Source organism: Anser cygnoides, chromosome 1, assembly GCF_040182565.1.
Source record: "Anser cygnoides isolate HZ-2024a breed goose chromosome 1, Taihu_goose_T2T_genome, whole genome shotgun sequence".
NCBI classification, from domain to species: Eukaryota; Metazoa; Chordata; class Aves; order Anseriformes; family Anatidae; genus Anser; species Anser cygnoides.
This window is the reverse complement of record NC_089873.1, coordinates 105,423,294-105,434,524: the sequence shown is the minus strand read 5'-3', so window position 1 is coordinate 105,434,524 and position 11,231 is coordinate 105,423,294. Positions and strand designations below refer to the sequence as shown.

Sequence of the window (11,231 nt, the reverse complement as noted above, 5' to 3'; positions counted from 1 at the left end):
TTAAGTACTGCTGATTGGTGGTATAAATCTGTGTGTTTGGGTGCAACTATTGCACCTGCTCATGCTTTGAGCCTCAAACTTTTGAGTCCTGTAAATCGTGTTTTTAGATGATGGTGGTTCACATGAAGACACGTCTTCCTGTGTTATGATCTATCAACAGCAACATGGCTATTAACACTGATGCTTCGGAGCAGGGCTCAGCCTTCCTGATGTGGATGAACACAGGAAGAAGATGCTGAACAGGCTTGTTGTTCATGGGTGTTTGAAAACTCCAGCATCATAATGGAAATCGAGCTCTTAGATCTAGGTTCCTCATCTATGTTCACTCATCCTTGCTCAAGAGCTCTCCATTTGTAATCTGTAAAGAACTTTCATCTGTTTTCTGTAGGAGTTTTGCTTTCTAATGAGATTAAAAGTGTGCTAAAGTAATCTTCACTGTGTATGTGAGGCCAGGATTTTGCAATGAATTTGAATTTGTGGCATACAAAGAACAGCTGATGTAATGTGATCATAGGTAACTATTTCTATGGTGTTGAAATACCACAGTAAAGAAAAGGAGTTAGACATTCTGATTTGGAAGAATAACATGTCTTCCTTATAACACTTTAATTGGTTTTTAGAACATGATTTTTCTTCATGGTGATTTTCTAATCTGTGTATAAAGGTGAATAATTTCATGATATAAAATAATAAACAGCATTAAGAAAAATATAAATAAAACAAAGTCATTGTATGCAATTATAATTGAGGATGTTGGGGTTAGATAAAATAGTTGTAACTGATGAATAGTAAATTAAAGGAATAGTTTATATGAGTAATCTTTGTGATAAAAGTTGTGTAGTTTTGGAGATGCTTATGAGAAATTTCTACTGGGAAGTTCTTGAAAATAATGTGTTTAGGGTTTGTTTCTATGCTTAGACTCAGCCCTGCACTGGACTTTTTGTATGTCTGATTTCGCCAAAAGATATCTAAGAACTTGTAACAGAAACTACCTGTGAAGTTTCACTTCCTGGGGATAAGAGGAGATTGTGGAAGAGATTCTGAGCAGTGAATCCCCAGCATGGAAGCAGAATTCATTAATCCTGTCCTGAGAGAGGCTTTCATTATTTCTGGAAAAAAAAAAAAAAAAATTGATTCAGAAGCTCTCAACTTGTGGATAATTCATTATACGATTCATTTCTGAAACTCAGCCCTCATTCTGCCTTGTCTGTATTGGCTATGCTTAGATAGTGTGTGAAATGCTCTGTCTTTTGAGTAGATCAACAAGAAGGGTGGGTGAGCCATGGAATACAATAGGGAAACAACCCTTGTCTCATTATTTTTGTTATAGGAACAAAAATGCCAAACTGCCATTTCCTGAGACCAATTATATCAGGAATTCCATGCAATTCTAAAGGTTGCTGTTGGTTAAACTGCTCTTGAATTCTGGGCAGGGGCTTTGAGTGTAATTTAGAAGATGCCCTATCTCTAAGCAGTTAAGTATCACCTGTCTTTCATATTTGATCACTTCTATCATCTCAGCTTTCTTTTACCAAGCATATCAGTGCAAACCACAAAGATGAAAAACCAATGTTACCACTTCCTGTGATCCTCTATGCAGAAACCTGCTCTTTGCATTATAAAACAGTTTGTCCCACAGTTTCAAAGAACTGTTTGTTGGTCTGTCTCCACTCATGTGTGACATCGTTCTTGTGAGAGGAAGCGAGAAGCTGTGAAAAAAACAGATCTTATTTGAATTAAGATTATTTTCTGCTGTGCTGAATCTTTCCAGTCCTCATACACCCAATATTCAGGATGTGTGTGTACATTTTAAACAAAGACTTTGGGCACGTTTTTTCTCACACGTTTGGTTAATGGGATAATGAAAATCTGAAATTTTATTTTCTTCTCTTTTTTCCTCCCTGTTTTTTCTTTAGTTAGTTTTGGATATGAGTCTAATTTTTTAAAAGCTAAAGATTAGTTTTTTCTAGCTTAACTGACTAATACCATGAAAAGATTTACAAGCTTGACTAACTGGCAGTCTACAGAATCTACATCTTCCTTAGTATATTTAAAATTCTCTCTACATAGCCTCCAGGTATCTCAATTACCCAATCTCTTTTCCATGACTGTAGTCCTTGGGGCCAAGGTAATCATATTTATGGTGTCATTAAAAATTCCTAGACTCTTAAGAACAAAGAAACCATCTGAATATGAGGCAATAGAACTGATCAAACATGGAAGATGGATGATGTTAATCTGCATGAAGCATCTTATAAAGTAGAACCAAAGATAACAGATTATCTTTCCTTTCATGAACAGATGAATTTACTTGGGTATCCCATAGCTTTTTACATCCAACAAATCTGTATGAATCTTGCTTTAATTATGTTAATTTTGAAGGATTTTAGAAAAATTGTTTAAATCCTGTTTCAGCAGAAACTTTGAGATAAGTACATATTCCTTAGCATACAAACAGAAGTTTGTAACAGTATACAGGAAATAAACATTAGAGGGCAGTACGTTAAGTTATTATTTTAGTACAGTAGGGTTAACATTTGTATTTCCAAAGCATATACTTATTAAACAGTCACATGAGACATGTGAACACCAGAGGATGTGAATGGAAATAATGCATTACAATAAATTTTTAAAAAGGGATACTACTAGACAGTCAGTGAGACTATGAGGTAATTGGTGCCAGTGTAGTTAACTGTTCTTCAGATCTGCTGTAGATTTTTTGACTGCACTATTTCAGCAGAAGGCACAACAAGCATATGAACGTTCAGATAAATACATCGTACTTGCATCGGCAGTAACTGGCACCCCTCAGTTATCAACAGCCTACAATTTGATTTTTCTAGATTGGAGTCTTAGCAAAGTGGGATTCTAATGTAATTCCTGTAGAAAACATTAATGAACTGACTGGTGATGATCAATAAATCTTTTTCTGTATTTGATGTCTATGATTCTTTGAAAAGAAGTGTTCTATATTAAAAAAAAATGCTATTATCACTTAATAAATGAAATACTACATTACAGTACAGTATTGGTGCCCTAACCTGTAGTACAGCCTTTTAAATGCATGATAAGTTTTACTGAACAGGAAAAAAACCAACAGCAACTAGCAGGCATTCTAAGGTTATGTTGTACAACTATCTCTTTTAAATCCAAAATGTCTAGAATAGAAAAACAAATAAAAATTTAATAAGCATTAATCATCTTTCATCAAAGTATATCAGGAATACAATTTTAGTCTAATATTTTTTCATAGATGAATTAATTATATAAATAATTGAAATATTTCCTGAATTGTTTCATTCAGTTATAAGTTTAAAATATAATTATTTTCCAAATGTTTGGTATAATTTTCTGAAGCATAATAATTCGACCTCTACTTGGGTAGAAATACGATGTGATTTATGAGTGTGATCTGGCTGATTCAGTTTCTCTGTCACCATTTCATAGGAACAAACTTACCTACAAGTCAGAAAACATAAGAAAAGGCAGATCTGTCATCTTCCCCAACATAGTTAAATCAGGAAAAGGAATGCAGCCAGCACATCCAAAGGTAAGAAAACTGTAGAACTCAGAAGTCAGAGGCATTAACTTAGCAATAGTTCAAAATGCTATAGTGCTTCACTGTATTAAAATTAGATAACAATAGGCAGCAATTGATCAGGGCTAGATGGTATATAACCAACCAAACCTCCTTCTTTTTCTGTGCTCCTTACGAAGGCCAGTACAAATAAGATCTTGTACTTGAAGCAGTGCAGGAAAATCTGACTTCCTGCACTTTAAACCAAACCTTCCTCTAAGGAGTGGGAGAGGATCCCTAAGGTTGCAGGGTGTGCAGTACCAGCTTGGCTTGCTCAGTCTCCATTACATATTTGATTGCTGCGTCAGGAAGTTGCTTCTTTCCTGATTTTGCCTGCATAGGCTGTTCAGAAGAGAAAAGGAGGTGGATCCCACCTTCTTTTGCAGCCTGGTACCTCATATTCAGTGCATTGCACCTCCCATCTTCCTCTAACAGGAGGAGCTGCTGTTGCTATTCAGCCCTAATGTTAAAAAAGGAATAACTTCTGTGACACAGCCAACATATTCTTGACCACCTACTACTGTTGTTGTCAAAGATTGTCCAAAGATTTCTGAGGTGTGTTGGTCTGTCTTCTTGATGGCTGAAGGAGACCCCGAGGTTTATTGACTGGGGGACCTGCTAACTGTAGGTTCTCTGAGTGGAAACAAAAATTCATAGTAATAATGCAAGATCTTTAATCCTGATTCTCACATTCTCACATAATCCTCTCTTCTCATCTTTTTTTTTTTTTCTTTTTTTTTCCTGATCCGGGCTTACACAAATAATAGAAAACAAAGTTGTCATTCTATGTAATCATTCAGATATTTTAAACACCGCTAGTAGGTAAAATGCGTTGTGCTGCATTACATGTCTTGAATTGTTATAAAGGGGATTGGAAGGATTTTGGTGAAGGACCAGGAGACCAGTGATGATCCAATGTGATGGAAGTAGTTATTTTTGTTGTTGTTGTTGTTTTGTTTTGTTTGCTTTGTTTTGCTAAATGGCATTGAAAGTGAAGGAATCAGTGGTTGAGAGAATTGTGGAGGTGGCAATAGAATATGAGTGAGAGAAAAATTCAAAATGGTATAAATTTTGTATTAAATTTGACATGAGGGACAGCTTCCTCATATCAATAGTTTCACAGGTGTCTAGAACCCTGAGAGTGCAGAATGGAGGCTTTGATCTTAAATGAGCTCTTTTAGTTAATGACAGTATTCCTGATGTCAATACATTCTTGGTCATAAGTCTTTAAATATGGAATTGATAGCTGATTTCACAATACTGTGATTTCTATTGGGTGTTACTTGTGATTTTCACTTTTGCTAGATTAGTCAAGTCCTTCTGAATTATCCAAATTGTGATCATGGTCATTCTAGGCAGCAAAAATAATCTCTGCTTCAGTGTTGACAATTATTCTTTTACTTATTGTCAGGGTTTTGGTATTGTTTTTGATCTGCTGTTCTCATGTTCCTGGAGAAAATCAGTGATCCAATGAACTGGCTGCGGGAAGTATTAATGCTTGTTGAAACTTCCTATTGAATAGCTGCACCGTGTGGAATGTGAGAAGAACAGGATGTAAAGTAGAGGTTAAACAAGTTCCTGCTACTTACAACAAATTCTCTGGTGCCTTGTCTGGCTGCCCCCATCCATTTCATCTGCCTCTGTGACAGAGCCATACAGACAGTGTTACACAAACAGGATAGACTTATGAAAGAAGGTTCAGGTGTGGTCATAAAGCAAAGGCAGAATTTACTAGGAGCTGGCTGAATTTAGGCTACCTGCAAAGGAACTGTAAATGTGAAGTGGGAAGTTCCTGGAAACGTTTAAGTCAGTATGATACAGATTTAGCACTGAATAGTTTTGAAAGCATAATTTAAAGAAAAAACATGATCTGTATGGGATATATTTTCTGTCTCTAATACATATGATTGCATACAGAAAGTCTGATTCTCCTCATTCATCAGCTTTGTGCACTATATCTTCATTAGCCCCACTGAGGTTATAATAAATAATAAGTGATTATAGTGTTCACATTCTCTCCTGATCTATGTATGCTTTGGAACATGAGTGAGCTCATCTCTGAGCTCCCCCTTTTGGTTTGCTTTGATTCATAGTTCTTGCCAAAGAAATCCGGAGGCAGATTTTTCCAGTTGCTCTTGAAAGGGTGGGGATGTATGTTATTAAAGTGATGTGAAGCATTCTGTCCTTCATTTATAACAGCCAGCCTGTTCCTAAGTGGGAGCTGTGCCTAGCTCCCAAATTTTGATCAGTATAATTCCTGAGCTGTATTACCCATCATATACTGCAGTAACTCTGTGCATCTCCCTGTAAGGGAAAAAAGAGTTTATGACCAAATTTTGGTTTTGCTAACATGTAATATGACATATTACTGTTCTGATTATCATATTGTTACTCTGTTGTTGAATTTGCAGGGAATATCTTTGACAGAGGGCAAGAAAATGAAGGTTATTGTCCAAAATGTGAGACAACTGTGGTAATATCAGTAAAAAGACAGATAAGCACAAACTGCCTGTATATCATAGAATCATAGAATGGCTCAGGTAGAAAGTGACCTTAAAGATCATCTAGTTCAAAGCCCCCTGCTATGGGCAGGGGCACCTCTCACTAGACCAGGTTGCTCAAAGCCCCATCCAACCTGGCCTTGAACACCTCCAGGGATGGGGCATCCACAGCCTCTCTGGGCAACATGTTTCTGTGCCTCATCACCGCTCTGAGTGAAAAATTTCCTCCTAACCTCTAATTTAAATCTATCCTCTTTTAGCTTAAAACCATTCCCTCTTGTTCTGTCATTATCTGACTGAGCAAAAAGTTGCTCTCTGTCTTTTTCATAAGCCCCCTTTCAGTATTGAAAAGCTGCAATGAAGTCATCCTGGAGCCTTCTCTTCTTTAGGCCGAACAGCCCCAGCTCTCTCAGCCTTTCTTCAGAGGAGAGTTGCTCCAGCCCCTTGATCATCTTTTTGGCCCTCCTCTGGACCTGTTCTAACAGCTCCACATCCTTCTTGTGCTGGGGGCTCCAGACCTGGTTGCGGCACTCCGAGTGAGGCCTCAAAATGGCAGAGCAGAGGATGACAATCACCTCCCTCGACCTGTGGCCACTCCTCTCTTGATGCAGCCCAGGATGCAGTTGGCCTTCTGGGCTGCAAGTACACACTGCAGGCTCATGTCGAGCTTTTCATCCACCAGAATCCCAAGTCCTTCTCTGCAGGGCTGCTCTAAAGGAGTTCTTCACCCAGACAGTCCTCATGTCCAGGATTGCCCCAACCCATGTGCAGCACCTTGTACTTAGACTTGTTGAACCTCATTAGGTTCACGTAGGACCACTTCTCGAGCTTGTCCAGGTCCCTTTGGATGGGATCCCTTCCTTCTGTTGTATCAACCCCACCACTCAGCTTGGTGTCATCTGCAAACTTGCTGAGGGTGCACTCAATCCCACTGTCTATGTCACTGATAAAAGTATTAAACAGTACTGGTCCCAGGACAGACTCCTGAGGGACACCACTCGTCACCGGCCTCCACCTGGACATAGAGCCATTGACCACCACTCTCTGGGTGCAGCCTTCAAGCCAATTCCTTATCCACTGAGTGGTCCACCCATCAAATCCATCTCTCTCCAATTTGGAGATGAGGATGTCTTGTGAGATTATGTCAAAGGCCTTGCAGAAGTCCAGTCCAGGTAGATGATACTGGTCGGTCTTCCCTTGTCAACCGATGCAGTTGTAAGCAGTGATATTGCAGTTGTGACACAGAAGTGTTTAGGTTGGAAGAGACCTCCTGAAATCATCTAGTTCAACTTCAGTTATTCTTTGTATGACAACATATAACAGCTAATTTAATAGTTCTTCTTTGAAATCTCCCTAATATTCTGTGTCTTGATAATGTGCATGAAGAGAGTATTACTAAAATATTTCCTCTAAATCATAGGAAAGCTTCTTAGTTAGATATATAGTTCTCCTGAAATAGTACTGGGACATAGTTTCTAGCACATTCCTCATTTCCAAGAAAAAGTGATATAAAATATGTACTTAGCTTTTTTTTCTTAAAATTTAAACTAACAGTAGCCATACACATGTGCCAGGTATGGACTTCTTGGCACATCGTCTTTAATACGGTGAGATTAATGTATTAAAACTGAGCATGTGTACTGAGATACAGTACACATACTGGGAGGTCCCAGTCCACTGGTGGCTAGCAAACGTGATGCCCATCTACAAGAGTGGCCAGAGGGTGGACCTGGGAAACTATAGGCCTGTCAGTCTGACTTCGGTGCCAGGGAACTCATGGAGCAGATTATCTTGAGTGTCATCATATGGCCCTTGCAGGGCAAGCAGGCGATCAGGCTCAGTCAGCATGGGTTTATGAAAGGCAGGTCTTGCTTGACGAACCTGATCTCCTTCTATGACAAAGTGACACGCTTAGGGGATGAGGGAAAGGCTGTGGATGTGGTCTACCTTGACTTCAGTAAGGTTTTTGACACCATTTCCCACAGCATTCTCCTCAAGAAACTGGCTGCTCTTGGCTTGGGCTGGCATATGCTTCATTAGGTTAAAAATCGACTGGGTAGCTGGGCTCAGAGTTGTGGTGAATGGAGTTAAATCCAATTGGAGGCCAGTCACTAGTGGAGTCCCCCAGGGCTCAGTACTAAGACCAATTCTCTTCAATATCTTTATCAATGATCTGGATGAGGGGATCGAGTGCACCCTCAGTAAGTTTGCAGACGACACCAAGTTAGGTGCGTGTGTCGATCTGCTCGAGGGCAGGAAGGCTCTGCAGGAGGATCTGGATAGGCTGGACTGATGGGCTGAGGTCAACTGCATGAAGTTCAACAAGGCCAAGTGCCGGGTCCTGCACCTGGGGCGCAACAACCCCAAGCAGCACTACAGGCTGGGAGAAGAGTGGTTGGAAAGCTGCCTGGCAGAGAAGGACCTGGGAGTACTGGTTGATAGTCAGCGGAATATGAGCCAGCAGTGTGCTCAGGTGGCCAAGAAGGCCAGCAGCATCCTGGCTTGTATAAGAAGCAGTGCAGCCAGCAGGTCTAGGGAAGTGATTGTCCCCCTGTACTCGGCTCTGGTGAGGCCGCACCTCGAGTACTGTGTTCAGTTTTGGGCCCCTCACTACAAGAAGGACATCGACGTGCTCGAGCGAGTCCAGAGAAGGGCAACAAAGCTGGTGAGGGGTCTGGAGAACAAGTCTTACAAGGAGCGGCTGAGGGAGCTGGGGTTGTTTAGCCTCAAGAAGAGGAGGCTCAGGCGTGACCTTATCACTCTCTATAGGTTATTCTATAGGAATGGGCTGCCCTGGGGAAGTGGTTGAGTCACCATCCCTGGAGGTCTTTAAAAGACGTTTAGATGTAGAGCTTAGTGATATGGTTTAGTGGAGGACTTGTTAGTGTTAGGTCAGAGGTTGGACTAGGTGATCTTGGAGGTCTCTTCCAACCTAGATGATTCTGTGATTCTGAGATTGTGTCAGTACCAGGATCTAATAAAGTCTGTAAGCACTTACTACTGAAGTACACAGAGACAATCGCATACTTTAAATTAACTGTGCCAAAATATCTTAGTGAATCAGTGCCTGAGACTGGCAATTACCTTCTGTCCCTCACACAGAGGTAGTGTTTAACCATGCTATTCAAGTTGGAGGTGATGGGCCAGTTTGATAACAGCACACAAAATGCAGGCAGCAGCCTGAATCCCAGGGGTTTCCTGTGGTATCCAGGCACTGAAAAATCTCTCTCTAGGTTGGTGGTTGCCAGCTGATGACACACATCAACATCAGGGGTGAATCAAGTTGGTCTCCCAGGCTTGCTCACTTGTCCCTTTTGCCAAACACGAGTGTTGCCAGGAACTGTTAACTCCCTGAGGAGGTGCAGGGGGGATGGAAGTGCTTCTACTATTGGAAACAGTTCAGACCCTTCTTGTGCCTTATGCTCCTTCATCCTCATGCTATATTACCTGTGGACCTCTGGCTGTAATTGTAATGATGTGCCTCTTCAGAAGCTCAGTGCTACTTCTGGTCTGGGGAAGGAGCTGGACATGGACTCCTAAATGACACACTGGATGAGAGCAGGAGGAACTGGACAGCAACAAACTACCTTGCTAATAGTGCACCAGCATTTCTGAAATGCCTAAGTGTCTTCATCATGTACGAAAATAGGTTTTTGCCTCTAAATTCTGTAGCTAAATGTAGATACCTTGCAACATCTAAAAGTAGATACCAGCAGTAGATAGTCCAGCTTTCCTAAATTAGGTCCCTGGGCTTCATGTACGGCCCTTGCAGGAAGGCAGAATGACTCGAAACATCCAGAGGGAGCAACACAGAGGTAGTCAAAAGCAAACTGTAGGCAGAGGGATGTCCCCAGAAGCTGCGTCTTGACTTTACGTACCTCCACGTAATCATTAGATCTGCTTAGGAAGATCATTAGATCTTCTGAGGAAGAACAGCATTTACAGTATATATATATACAGTATACCCTGGTTCCTCCTTCCATACAATTGCACCTTGCATTGCACCTTTATCTGCCTGCCTAACAGAATGAGAAATTTGATGCAATTCCTGACTATAAAACCTGTGTGCATTTTTTTCATTGTTTTTGTATATACAGTTACTGGACCTCTCAAAGCAGCAGGAAATCCATCCACTGAGGCACAATTCTCTCAATTATGGCAAGTAAGAAATTGGAGGAAGTAATCAAAGTTAATGCCTAAGTGAAGTGCTCAGCTGTAAAGAAGTGTTGCAGCTGCTTGTCTGTATATAGGCTTGTCTATATGTAGCCAAGGGTTTTGCTCCATACAGGTAGCCACAAGAATCAGAGGTGTAGTGAATGATACATACTAGCAGCGTGCAAGCAAAGAGGGGGGAAGAGGTAAGGGAGTGGAGACCTTGAATTGTTGAATGTGTGCTTTTAAGGAACAAGTGATTTAATTGCAACCAACCATATCCTGGGCTGTATCAAAAGCATGACAGCAGGTCGAGGGAGGTGATTCTCCCCCTCTACTCTGCTCTTGTGATACCCCACCTGGAGTACTGCATTCAGTTCTGGGGTGCCTGGCACAAGAAGGACGTGGGCATATTAGAGCTAGTCCAGAGGAAGGCCATGAGAATGATCAGAGGACTGGAGCACCCCTGCTATGAAGACAGGCTGAGGGAGTTGGGGTTGTTCAGCCTGGAGAAGAGAAGGCTCCAGGGAGACCTTAGAGCAGCCTTACCGTACCTAAAGGGGGCCTACTGGAAAGATGGGGAGGGACTTTTTGTCAGGGAGTGTGGTGATAGGACAAGGGCGGAATGGCTTCAAACTAAAAGAGGGAAGATTTAGATTCGATGTTAGAAAGAAATTCTTTACTCAGAGGGTGATGAGGCACTGGAACAGGTTGCCCAGAGAAGCTGTGGATGTCCCATCCCTGGAAGTGTTCAAGGCCAGGTTGGATGGGGCTTTGAGCCACCTGGTCTACTGGAGTGTGTCCCTGACTGTGGCAGGAGGCTGGAACTAGATGATGTTTAAGGTCCCTTCCAACGCAAACCATTCTATGAATGTATGAAGAAATGAAGTGTTTTTGATGGCAGTGGAAGAGGTGTGGCCTATGATTAGCAACAGGGTCCTAGAAACTTCTAGGGAGATAAATAAATTCATGATAAATAATTTGCAAGACTGACATGAAAA

At 41.1% G+C, this 11,231-nt stretch overlaps 1 protein-coding gene across 6 annotated transcripts in view; it reads left to right on the top strand.

The window, feature by feature from the left end:
- The window catches only part of DYRK4 (dual specificity tyrosine phosphorylation regulated kinase 4), a 46,467-nt gene that overhangs the window by 175 nt on the left and 35,061 nt on the right, over positions 1-11,231 (top strand). For 5 of the 6 annotated variants that reach the window (XM_048079968.2, XM_013197255.3, XM_013197253.3 and 2 more), the window contains one exon: positions 3,448-3,550. In XM_048079968.2, the coding sequence (XP_047935925.2) occupies positions 3,530-3,550 (21 nt within the window). In that variant the 5' untranslated portion in view covers positions 3,448-3,529. Of the gene's footprint in view, positions 1-5; positions 515-3,447; positions 3,551-11,231 lie in introns of those variants that run through there. The other variant, XM_013197254.3, reaches the window with a different exon arrangement.